The 13,093-nt window shown below is 38.7% G+C and overlaps 1 protein-coding gene across 4 annotated transcripts in view; it reads right to left on the bottom strand.

Annotated features, from left to right (window-relative positions):
• Positions 1–79: 79 nt before the first annotated feature.
• Positions 80–13,093, bottom strand: part of FSD1L (fibronectin type III and SPRY domain containing 1 like) — a 63,532-nt gene continuing 50,518 nt past the window's right edge. For 3 of the 4 annotated variants that reach the window (XM_048850672.2, XM_048850673.2, XM_048850675.2), the window contains 4 exons: positions 9,144–9,244; positions 8,261–8,512; positions 6,984–7,072; positions 80–5,268 (listed from right to left, as the gene is read on the bottom strand). In XM_048850672.2, coding sequence (XP_048706629.1) covers positions 5,146–5,268; positions 6,984–7,072; positions 8,261–8,512; positions 9,144–9,244 — 565 coding nt within the window. In that variant the 3' untranslated portion in view covers positions 80–5,145. The remainder of the gene's footprint in view (positions 5,269–6,983; positions 7,073–8,260; positions 8,513–9,143; positions 9,245–13,093) is intronic. The other variant, XM_048850674.2, reaches the window with a different exon arrangement.

The raw sequence follows: 13,093 nt of genomic DNA, 5'->3' as shown, positions 1-13,093 counted from the left end.
ATCTTAATGCTCAAGTAGGAGCATCTTTCAACCTCCACAGTTCATATTTCAGCCAAAATAAGATGCTGTGACAAGGGTATTATGCAGCTGTTTCAAAATTAATTTATTAATACAAAATGTTTGTAAGACATACACAGTTTGAGTTAAAGACACAGCAAATAAAATACTTTGTGGGCTCTAAGGCACCCCTGTAGTGCTGCTATGACAGGTCTGTTATCTTGGGATACTTTATACAAAGAATGAGGAATGAAGCACTGATTACAGAATACCTGAGGTATTGTCAAAGTGATGTACATGGAAATCAATGTGCAATCTGTAAAGTAAAAATCAGTGTGACAATTCAAGTTCACTAAGTACACTCACATTATGCCACAGCAGGAGCATGGATTATAGCTCCACTTATGAAAGGCACATGCAGCAAAAGGTGTTAAACAATGGAGGGAAATGAAAAGCTTTGCCTGATAGTCAGATATCCATAAAGCCCGTTTCACAGTGGCTGGGAAAACAAATGCCAGATTTCCCCTTCCAACAGTCAATAAAATGTTTGGAAAAAATCTGAGTTTAGGTGGAAGATCACACTTGAATTAGTCTACCAAGATGATTAAAATCCATAATGTACTATGCTCAGAAGAGTAGAGAGTTACCTTTTTTTGTGAAGCTGAATATTTTCCCTAAAGCAACTAGTTAGTTTCTTTACCTTGTGTGTGTGAGGTGTGAAGGATCAATAATTTAGAAAAGATGTAGGAAACCTAGGTGTATGCTCCTGCAGCCTTGTTACACAGGGCACATACTTTTCCTACTTACAAGCTTTTTGAAAGACCATGGAAGTAAGTCTAAACTGAAAATTCAGTTACTGCCCTTTATATCCTGCACCAGAAGACAAACTTAAGGTATGCATGCACGTAAGTTATCAACTATCCATTTCCAAAATTAATAACCCTTAAACTTCAGTAGTCACATACTTCCACTGCCTTTTTATGCAAATTTTTTTACAGTTTACCACTATATTAAAAAACCCTTATTATGTGCTGTTAGATGTAATTTACAGAGACTAACAGCAGTCCCTTAACCAAAAACTTCTGTAAATAGCAGAAATACATTTAAAAGATAAATCACATTTTTACAAGAGAACTCAAATTTAGCTACAATCCTTCCCCCTCCCCCCCCGAATACTTGAATTTTACAATGAGCAAGGCCATTAAAATTACTTACATACTTGGAAATGCTGTGCTACATGCAAAGAATCTAGCACAGCTCTAATGGGAGCTGTGCCAGCACCACCATTCAAGAGGGTTGCAAATTTGCGCAATCAAATCAAGTGGCAGAGTAGCCTCCAATAAAATCCGCTTGCCAGAAACAGTCTCAGGGTATTCATACATTCTTCCTATGTCAACTCATTCTGAAGCTGCAGCTAGTACTTTATCTTTGCTTACACTGTACCTAAAAATAGCACCAAAGATGCTATGCAATACCATTAATATACCTGCACTTTCCACAAATGTAAAAAGATCTGCAAGATGTTACCACAAAAACCATAATCCAAGAACGAACATCTGAAGCGCTTAAGGCAATTCCTCATCTCCATATTCTATTTACTAAAAAAAGGGGACTTAACAAAAATCCAACACTTGTGCATTAACTACTGCAGAGTAACTTCAAACTTTAAGGGCAAAATAACCCGTACGTTATTATTTGGAACAGCTATATCTTGGATATCAAAATAAACCTTGTGCAGCATAAATCACAGTACTAAATACTTCAGCTTGTTTCAAAGTAAGCTACCATAATAGTTTAAGAAAAAAATAATCAAGAATTCCACTGTCTACATCTTGTGCATAATCAAGTGTACCTTGCAGGTTTCCTTACAATTTGCTAAAATGTTCAAGTAAATTATGTATCTGCACTCAATTTTTGGGTTTGATTCAATGGTTACTGGTTTTTTCCTTATACATGTTAAGTTTTCCTTTACTTAGTGTAAAAGTAAGTGTATGCTGCAAGGTATCAGGAACTGTAGCTAACTATCCCACATTGAAAAGTTAAAGATGGACAGATAGGAACAGAAACTAACCTTTACTACCATCAACTTAAGAGTCTCAAAATAGAAACAAAGCTTACTCTTCCCTTCTAAAAATCAATTTTGTGCCCCATCCTGCATGCTTCTAAACTCCCTCAATTCACTGGACATTATGAATGCTCACATTGCTGCATTAAGGACCTGATTCTCCAAACGTGAAGTAATTAGGATGATGGCTTCACAAGACAACATGGACTGTCCCAGAGTACTATGATAAGCCGATTCAGATGATGTTGAGCTCAATTAGCACAAAACCCTTTGCCAATCATTTGAAATTGTTTTCAGTTTTGTACATTTAAATTGGACAAGAAGTTCAGCAAGGAGAGAAAACATACTGGAAGCTGTTTTCTTTCCTCTTCCCACACAAAAAAGATTTGTATAACCATATTATAAAAAAGCATGGAAAAGAAGCCACGAAAAAATGTTGAATTCATGTATAGAACTGAATACCAAAAAAGGTAATTCACTTATCCTCCGTTTCTTAAAGGAGTAGCAAATGCTGTGCAACACTACTGGAGATCATGGGCCAAATTCAACTATGTATAAAACAGATTAAATACATCTGATTTTGCCTGTGATCTCCACAGTTGTTGCACGAGATTTCTTCACTCTACTTTCCTTCAAGACGAAGAATTGAAATGCTCCTAAACTTAGAGGAATGTCTGTTTCCAGGGACTGAATGTGCAGAGTGCAAATCATCCCTCCCTACATCATTCGGTTCAACTCCCAAGAAGGGAGGCATTTCAACACAGCCACCAGCATTTTGCTCGAAGAAAAGTCTTAGTGTGACTGCACCATAAGAGACCTCTAATTACAGAATTAAAAATTGGTCACAATATTGTCCATCATCTGCAGGTCATTTTGTGGGACCCTGGACTAGAACACGAAGGGAAACACTGATTAAAAGTGGCTAAAATAGATTTAACACTAGTACAAAACATACTTTTATACTAAAATGTTTTCTCTTAGCTCTCTCCATTAACATGAATAATTTTTCTACTGTATGCAAAGGTTTGCTGCTAAGGACTAGGATCACTAGATATCCTCTCCAAGATCTCCAATTAGCAACTGGTTGCCTCAATGGGGAGAAATACATGGAGAGCAGACATCCATATGAAATTGCTGTAGGAGGGGTCTGAATCTGTTCAATGTATCAAACAAAATCCCTTATACTGAAGAGTGATTCTACTGTTTGTTAAAACGATTGAGTGCAGTATGTGTCTCTCCCAAAGCAGCACAAGAACCATAAGCAGATTTTATAAAAAGCAGTCTAGATTAGCAATCTTTACAAAGGAGTACAAAATAACCTAGAAGTGGCAACCATAAAAATGGGCGGAGGAGGGCTGGTGCAGTGGTCTAGTAACAGTTTAATGCTTTGTCCTGTTTCAGGGAAGAACTCCAGGACTGGAAAAAGTAGATACATTCAGTCCCATGAAAGGGGTGAAAGGAGGAACCTCAGCATTGTTTAGTGACCACCTCTAATAAGCACGACCAGAATTATTTCATTCTGGAGATCACAGGCAGTAAGGAAAGAGTTGCTTGGGGAGCCTTTCAGATGGGAGGGTGCATTTAAAAAAATAAGAGCTTGAGGGGGTTCAGAACTTAAAAAAATCCAGAGCATTCAAAGATACACAAAGTGGTCCTACCCAGTTAAATTATGCTCTTAAAAATACAAGCTCCTAGTAGCTTTCCAGTTTTGTAGTCTCATTCTATTTAGACAATGTTTTGCTAGTGAGTAGTTTTTACTATTCACTATCTACTTGTGTTAGAAGTGATATAGGTGGGGTTGAGCAGTAAGCAATGTGCTGCCCAGTCTAACTTTAGAGATATTCATATGCCTTCCTTTTTTGAAAGAAGAGTGCCTATAGTAGATTAAGTATGATGAACTAATCTACTACATTAATGTGCATGATCACTATGTAATTTAGTGAAATTAGTGGTACTCTTTCTTCATTAAAATGAATGTAATGTCATAAGTGCAACATTGAATGAATGTTGGGCTGTCTACTTTAAGCTTTAGCTTAGCTGCATTCTTGAAGTCTTAAAACACCTCATCACCACCACTGCATGTTTACACACTTCAGACTCATTAGAAAGCTTTAAATTATATAAATCTGGTTGAAACAGGACAAAACCTTATTTAAACTGCATATTAAAAACAAGACACTTAAATATAGAAAGCATGGAAGCACTTTAAAGCCTACCCGTACTCCAAGCTGGATGCTTTAAAAAAAGTAATAAATATAGCTGAAAGCTTATTAAGGGTAATATTGGGGAAGTGTGTTATGCATATCTCCCCAATAATCTAAGTAGAGGGCTCACACAGTAAAGATCAGGAATGCTCTGAAAACACTGGTGTAAAATTGATGTGAAGTCTTCATTTTCACTAAAGTGATGCAGGATTACTGAGCTCGTGTTCTAACTATGAATAGCCTATAAAGGGATATTCAGCACTGCCCATTTAGACAACTAAAGACCACCACAAAATGATGCACTATTTATTCAACTAATACCAGAGGGTAGCCAACCTGTGTCAAAATGACATTAGCTACTCTAGGAGAACATCTCAAGTCTCAAACTTGCATTATGGCATATCCATGTGTGGAAATTTGGGGGACTGGTTTCTTCAAAGGGTCACATATTTAAAGCTTCCATTTAGGACCTCAAAAATGGACTCCTTTTCAGGGTGGGGGAACAAGGAGTGAAAAAAGTGTTCTTAGTAGTAAGTGCCGTTCAAACTAAGATCATACCTGCCATGTGCAGTTATACTGAAATGATGAAGTATCTAATACAATCAAATTCAGTCTAATATAAAAGCACATAGCTACAGCTCCTGACTTCCCCATCCAAAGCATCAAAAAAAGTCAGTCTCGCTTTCTATCTGGCTTTCTGGATTCACAGTAAATTTCTGCTAATGCTTCAGCCCAGAACTTTTGCACTATTGGTGCCCAGGCCTTAAAGCAGCAGTGGGGTAGCAAAGCCAGTTAATCCATTGCTCACAAGCTCCTGTAAATAGCAGCTGCACAGAAAAACCCACTCAGAAACAGGAGTATAGTATCCAAATAGACACATTATTGGGTAACATTGGTCAGGCTGGTAGCTGAACCACTCAATCCATTTTCACTCTTCTGGAGCATTTTCACAGCACTTGGCACTTGCAGTCCAGTACTCAATGCAAGTCCACCACACCAGACCTAGAAGATAAACCATTACACAAAGCTACAGTGAGTCAATGTTTCAAAGCCAGTAAAATCCATTTTTCCCTCCACCCACATTTTCAAATGCAAATTAAAGATGACTTCACATGCTAAAACTACAGTTGTCCCTTTCAGGAGATTCCCTGTCCAGTATGTTGACTGAAGAGTAGGAAGTGGGTATTCTACTTAAAATAACCCTCAAGTGTCTATGAGAGGCACTGCCTAGTACACAGTGATGTCCTGATGAAGATAGTCAGAGGGGACAGGGGAGTTAAAGCATAGAAATCAGAAGTGTGTTCTTCTCTTCAGGAATTTAAGGAAAAACGACCCAGAAATTGGGATAAATACAACATAGGTAGATTGTACCAGACCAATCTGATCTCTAAGATACTGATTTTTCAGACAAAGGAAAATGCAGCAGATCTACTCTACCTGGATTTCAATAAGGCATTTAACACAGTTCCATATGGGAGAAGATGGGGATTAATATGAGAATTGAAAGGTGGGTATGGAACACGTTAAAAGGTCATGACAGACTAGGTCATACAGAAAGGTGACCTGTCAGACTGGGGGAAGGTTACTAAGCAATGTTCCTCAGGGATCAGTTTTGGGACCAATCTTATTTAACATTTTCATTAATGACTTTGACACAAAAAGGTGGGTGTGCACTAATAAAAAGGTTGCCCATATGATCTTAATTCTGCCAATTTGTGCATTCACCCTGTGTACTGAATAATGCAGAGGTCCTAAAAAGAATATATTGAGAGACTGTGCATATGCATTATGATATGAGGGGGAAGAATTTAAGGATGCCTGTGCAACCTAGATTCATAGATATTTAGGTCAGAAGGGACCATTATGATCATCTAGTCTGACCTCCAGCACAACGCAAGCCACAGAATTTCACCCACCACTCCTGCAAAAAACCTCACACCTATATCTGTGCTACTGAAGTCCTCAAATCGTAGTTTAAAGACTTCATGGAGCAGAGAATCCTCCAGCAAGTGACCCGTGCCCCATGCTACAACATTTAAAAAAGTGTGCAACCTCACTTCTGGTATTTCTTATCTTGAGCGTTTGACTGCAACCTAAATGTTTTTGTAATGCCCATGTTTTTAAAAAAAAAATAAAAGGAGTGAACAAGTTTTATTGTGTGCAACTCCCTCCCACAAAATCCCACAACGCATTCTGAGCAGGGTTTGAATCTTCAGTATTGCATCAAAGATAGCAACCTTGTCCTGTAACTCAAGAGGTAGTAATCCCAAAGGAGGATTGCTTGGTAGGAGAAGCCCAGACAAGTCCAGCAATGTCCCTTTACATGATGTGAGCTGGAACTGCTGCCCCATGTGGTTCCCCCAGCCTGTCTCCTCTCCCACACTGCTGCTCAGGGATGCTCCTCTCCCACTACTGCTGCTCTGACAGCTGCTAGAAAAGTGTGCTCTGCTGCAGCAGCAGCAGGATGAGCCAAACTAGATACACAGCATGCTTGGTGATTTTGGCAGGCAAGAAGGAAAATGGTGATTTTTAAGCTTCTGTTGAGATATAAACTTAAACTTCCCCTGCTGCACAATGAAGGGCTGCCACAAACAAAAGATGAGAGCTTCTCAAAGAAAATGCTCTCAAGAATCCCATATGCCAAGTGTTAGACAACCAAAACAGAGGTCAAAACATATTAGTGCTAAAAATAGAAGTGAAGTTAATTGGATACTGACCATGAAGCCTGGTAGTAGTGGTTGGGTAAATTTTGTTTTGAAGGTGTATAACAACTGCTTTGAACTTGCATTATAAAATGAGAGCTGACCTGAAAGAGAAAACCAAGTTTTAAAAATTATATATGAAACTTGGTGTTAACAAGAGGATATAAATCCAAAATTGTTCTGAACAATGAAGAATTGGAGCCCCAAAAGAGGATACAAAGTGACAGGTACCACTTAGGCAGTCAACATACTGCAGATGTCAGCAAGAAATTTGTTACTCTTCATTCCTGGAATTTGGAGCTGTATGATGTGGGTTTTACATGTGTAGTTCACAAGCTCTTATACCTGCTATTGTTAGGAGTTGCTTTGAGGAGTTGGTACTTGATAAAAAAAAAAAGACATCTCTTACTAAGGTAAAAGGAATTTCAATTAGTGCCATATAGTCCACTTCCTTATTTCAGCAAACAATCAAATACTACCCTCTTTACAGAGCTGTGTGTTAGCCTGGTTACCTTATTGCATAGAAAAGGTCACCACCTACTGTCAGTGGCCAAAGAGTACAGTACAGATGTAAGAACAGCAGCTGTCCAAAATATCTGTGGCAGCATTGCAAAGTAAGGGCTGAGAAGGCAATGCAAGTCAGTTCGCAGAACTTGCAAGGAAAGAGAAAGCCCAAGGCCGTAAGCCCAGGTAACCTCCAAGCTTAGTTTTATTCTAGTGGCAGTTTCCACAGTACTGGTTGTCTAGGTAGTATTTAAAAGTCTTATTTTATTGCTCTTTCCATTTGAGAAATAGCTAAAGTCATCTTTTGGTTAATCCAAGTTCATCTGGGTATCTGAAAATGGAACAGCGATTTACAACATATTGCCATTAAACAACTACTTTTCTGTTCATAACCCTTCACTACTTATTTATCAAGTAAGTTGTGAGAGGTAGGACAAGGTGTAGGTCTATTTCTCTTAGTTCCATATTCGCTGAATGTTTTCGCCATTTTTCAGAAGTCTCCCCTCACACATTATATCCAGACTTTAAATTTGTGTTACAGAAAAGTTTCCAGTGTTCATGGCTCCATTTGAAAATCAGAGTTAAGTAATTTGACAGTTATGTACAGTACCTTCATCTCTCTCTCAATATGGTCTCCCTCCTCACCATGAAAAGGCAGATTAGTGTAAACTAAGGTTGAATCCTAATGTATTTCCACAACATTTACAGTATTATGTACTCCTGCAATTTGGCAATACCCATCCATTACTAAATTTCAATCTATGAAGTCCACAACAATATAAAGTTACCTCCATCAAAGTCACAGTACACTCCTATTCTGTCCGGAACAGTCATATCTAGGGCTTTGGCTTTATTATTGTGCTTTGCAGCAAAAGTGGTTTGTAGCCAGTTGTTGACATGGATACACCAGCTTGTGTTAGTCTTTCCCAGTTGATCAAATTTTCCCAGATTTTTATATGCTACTCCCACACTGTAGGATTTGCAGTCCTTCTGGGCTCTCACCTCCCAGTAGTGCTGTCCACTTTCAATAGCAGTGTCTCCTGTAACAGACCACAGATGTAGAGGTTTTTTTATTCTTTACGCCGACGCATGCAGTACAGGATAGACTTCTCACTGGGCAAAACAATGAAGCCTACTCAAGAAATAACTACTAGGTAAAGACTTAGAGGTTGTAGACAGTGAGCCTAGTGGAAACAGACCAAAATCCAATAAATTTAAGACTATTAGAAACCTTGTGTATATTCATCACATTCAGTAAAGGTGGAACAGAGAGGCTTTTTCTGCTCTCTACCGAAAACAGGTAATTTAACAGAATGTTGTATTTAACAAAACAAGTGCACCTTGATGCTATTACAATTGGCACATTAGAAAAGTCATTTAGCAGAAGTATTTTAGCTATCTTTTGGATAACCTTACAGTAAAAGACTACTTCTTAAATGCTAGAATTTCCTGCATACATAAGTATCTTCACTCCCTGAATGAGCACAAGGATCTCTGCACAGATCTGAAAAGGAGAATCTAGCGTACAGATCCCAGTCTGAGCCCAGGTTGCAGAAGTCATTGTCAGAAAAACCTTGGATTACAAGCTACAAATTGTCTCCTGATGGAAACCCAGATCTATCTGCCCTTGCTCAACACTAAGTAAGAGTTAAAGCAAAAAATTCACCCTACCCAACACTGTGTACGATTCACCAGTAAAGCGATCTCTGCTGCCCCTTATCGATGGTGACCTCGAACTAATAGATGTCCTCTTTGGAGATGGTGTGCCACTTCTATAAAAGAAATAAAATAATTTGCACTCCGGTATGGGGAAGTTTATAGACCAGTCAAATAATGGACAGGAAGTTTTATTTCTCTTGCAGGATACAGATTATTTTATGTGAATCATGCCTGAAGTGTTAGGTGCTTGTGTTGCAATTTCAAGTGGCATGCTGGACCAGCCATTAGCTGCACTATAAACCCTTCTATATATAAGTGAGCTAGGGATCATGCACAAGGAGGGCTGACTAAGAGGGAAGATGATGAAAAGCAAACAAAAAAGATTTAATGAAGATGAGGTAGTGAAGAGGAAAGCCAGGAGAAGTTGAACAAGTGAATGGGAGGAGAGTAAAATCAAAATTTAGAATTTAAATGAGCCATCTGTCATTCAAATTATATGCAAGAGGTAATAAGTTTCCCCCCATTGCTTGCAGAAACCTAGAAAGTTTTGATAACAAATTTAGATGTTGGAAAATGGCAAATAATGAACATGGCAGGTCACTTATTGATATTCAGGTGTATTGTGAAGCATGAGACAAAGTGTTGATGTTCATCACAACACAGCCTAGAATGTCACTGCAATTTTTAAGTTGCTTGCAGAAAAAAGTAGCAGGTCTATCCACCCATTGATAAATCCTATGTGCACTTTATTATATTTTTAGAGAAGTTTAAGACTCCAAGAGGCAAACAATGCTACAGTAACACTGAAGAGAATCTTTTAAAGGAGATATTGAAGATCTAAAGTCTTTTATGGAATATAATGGGCCTGATGCTAGTATTTCTGTAAATATTAGATACAATAGATGATGGAGGTGGAAAAAGCTTGCTAAGATTCAGCAGCTCAAGAATTTTTAATGCATTAAAACCAGCTTATAAAGCAATATTCTTCCACTCAAGAATGATGATCAGACCAAAAAAATGTAGGGGAGTAGATATGGTCTACTTGTTACCGTACTGGAGAAGCCTCTCAAGGCTGTTACATTCATTAATATATCTACTCTCAGACATGTAGTGTGAAAGTACTCAGAAGTCCTATGAAACAGAACCTTTAAAAAAAGGGGGGTGGGGTTCATAGGGCATTTTTCAGGTACTAAAGCAAGACCAATGCTCTCTAATCAGACTTCAAAAGAGAAAAGTGCTCCAGAAATAACAGGACAGGGTAAAGTTTTGTTTTTGTTTACAGCATTTTATCCCTCTTTACAGAGGGAATCAGTTGGGTGGGAACCAATATTTTAGAAAGAATCTAGTTAGACTAAACATTTTACTGTTCTTTAGGTAAGCCCCACACCACAACAACTCTAGTAATTCAGGCCTAGACAGGGCATTTGAGGAGGTTATCTTCACCTAAAGTGAAGATTTGAGAAGGGAAGAGTCTGAACAGAAAATGAGATTTCATTGAACTTAAAAAAAAAAAAAGACTGCTTAGTTAGGCAACTTGGATTAAAGTTTACCTTTCACTACTAATGCAATGTTTTGCTTTTCATTCAGATTAGATGACTTAGGCTGTATCTTCACCACCACCACAAAAAAAGAAAGTGTTTTTACAGCGAGAACATACAGCTTAGTTATCTCACTGCAAAATCCTAGCAGAAACAATGTTCTGTCGTTTACGCCACAACGCAACTAGGCAAGGTCAACTATGAATGTGGTGGCGGGTATGGTGTTGACCTTGTTTAGGTACAATGCTAGAAAGATCACCTGTGCCTTGTCTCCACTGACTTTACAACTAGGTAATTAATTAATTAATTGTTAGTATCTCATTGCTAGCACAACACTGCAGTGTTTCTGTTGCTGAGACTGTAGGATGATGTTTAAGTCCATGGTTATTTCTGAAAATTCACAATAATTCCTGTTTATAAAAGTTTAACACTTTTTCCTCATGAATTATTTCTAATCTATACTGAAATGACAACATCTTTTTTAACTATAACATCACTCTGTGTAATGGCAGAGTAATGGAATTTTGTTCCTCAAGTGCATGCCTATAGTCTCAAGGTTCCAGCATTTAACTGTTCAGAGACCAATTCTAGCATTTTGCATGACAGATTAATAGTGTTCTCAAATTGTGCTAATACACTTGGTCATATCCCCTGACCTGACTGTAATTTAGATACACCTTAAGAAGCAGGCTTGAATTTGCCAGATTGTAGGATATCATAGCAGCTCCTAAACGGCTTGCAAAAAGAGGAACAAGGTAGGTGGGATAGTCTTTTATTGGACCTACTTCTATTGGTGAAAGAGACAAGCTTTTGAGCTACAGACCTCTTCAGGCCTGTGTTTCACCAACAGAAGTTTGTCCAATAAAAGATTATCTCACCAACCTTGTCCCTCTAATATCCTGAGACCAACATGGCTACAATACTGCAAGAAGAGGGTATAAAATAAGATAATGGTACTTTAAAAGCAGCATGTAACAGTTTCTAAGCAAGCCAACTGAAACATTTTAAAGGCTTGTGATAAATAGGAATAAAAAGTAGCAGTTTACTTACCAAAAGAAAAGGAAATAAGTGAAAGCATGAAAAACAGCAAAGCCAAGAATTAAAGCATATTTTCAGAGGGGAAAATATCCACTGCAACATTCCATCCTGCTCCACGTACGCCACTGCTGAGAAGCCATCCGCTTCTGTCTATCAGAAGCGAGGGCTTAGATTTTCCTTTAGATGATTTTCCAACAAGATATGCAGAAAGTGACATGGTCATTTAGAGACTCATTTGACAGACAAAGGCAGCATAATAAAAGCAGACATTTTGCAAGTTGGGATTTTTCCTCCACTCAATTTTGAACAAGTTACTTCAAACTTTGAAAATATGCTACTTTATTTGAAAAAAAGTGGTCTGTAAATGACCATTTCTTCCAATGGTTTGACCTTATCCACATGACTCCAACAGCCTTTAACAGTTCACACAGTAACCTTTACTATCTTGGATAAAAATGAGTAAATAAGATAGTGTATTTTTAAAAAATTAAGCTGTCCTTTTCACACAAACTACCAATCAGAGGAGTAAGTCTGGGATAAAATGGGCACAAAACAAGTTTGTTAGCTTATCACTTGCTGTTGGGCCTTCTTCAAATTTTATTTGAATGCAGGTCTTGGAAAGACAGTCCAGAACAGAAGGTAGGGCAGTAGCTTCTCCCAAGCCTCCAGCATGAAGAACCAGAAAGCTTGTCTAATAGCTTCTCCTGGAATAGAGCCTACCTTACATGCTAGACTGGGCAGGGTGACTGGCTCCTTCCGCAGAGAAAAATATCGAGAGTTGGCTAGAATTTTTCTATGCGTTGAACAATCTTATGTCCATGAAGGGAGCAGTGCACAGAAATCTAAGAGATAACAGAACAAGTAGTGGTGGTCTCTAGAAGCAGTAGCAGAAAAAGAAGTTACTCTTTGGCATGGTTCCTGAAACTAAAATTAAGGACAATATACTAATCTCAGGAGCAGTTTTTCCCCAAAGCTGCTGACCTCCCAGGCAGTCAAGTTTATAACATGTATGCATGATGAGAAGTGCAAGGGGGAGGAGAGAGAAAAAGAGAAGGGGGAGGAAGATACAGGAGATTCTGGGCAACAGTGTATTTCTATTTTGATCCCATAAAACAAACAAACAGAGGTCTCTGATGACCACGGAGGAGCGGAGCCCCTTGATGCTGGAGAGCGGTGCCAACTGGGAGACCGGAGTGGCTCCCCCACATGGGTCGCCAGTGCTGCAGGCCGATGCGACGGAGACTGTGGTCTTATGGCAGACATCACCACCGGTTTGCCCACAGAATATATGGTGCCCGGAACCGGTGCCGGCGACCTCACCTGCCTAGGAGGTGAAGGTGGTGCCGTAAGCGCCAAAAGGTTTGCTGCTGCCTCAAACGCCTCTGG

This window comes from Caretta caretta, chromosome 5, assembly GCF_965140235.1.
Source record: "Caretta caretta isolate rCarCar2 chromosome 5, rCarCar1.hap1, whole genome shotgun sequence".
Taxonomy (NCBI): domain Eukaryota; kingdom Metazoa; phylum Chordata; order Testudines; family Cheloniidae; genus Caretta; species Caretta caretta.
The sequence above is the reverse complement of the archived record's forward strand: the minus strand, read 5'-3'. Positions and strand labels throughout refer to the sequence as shown.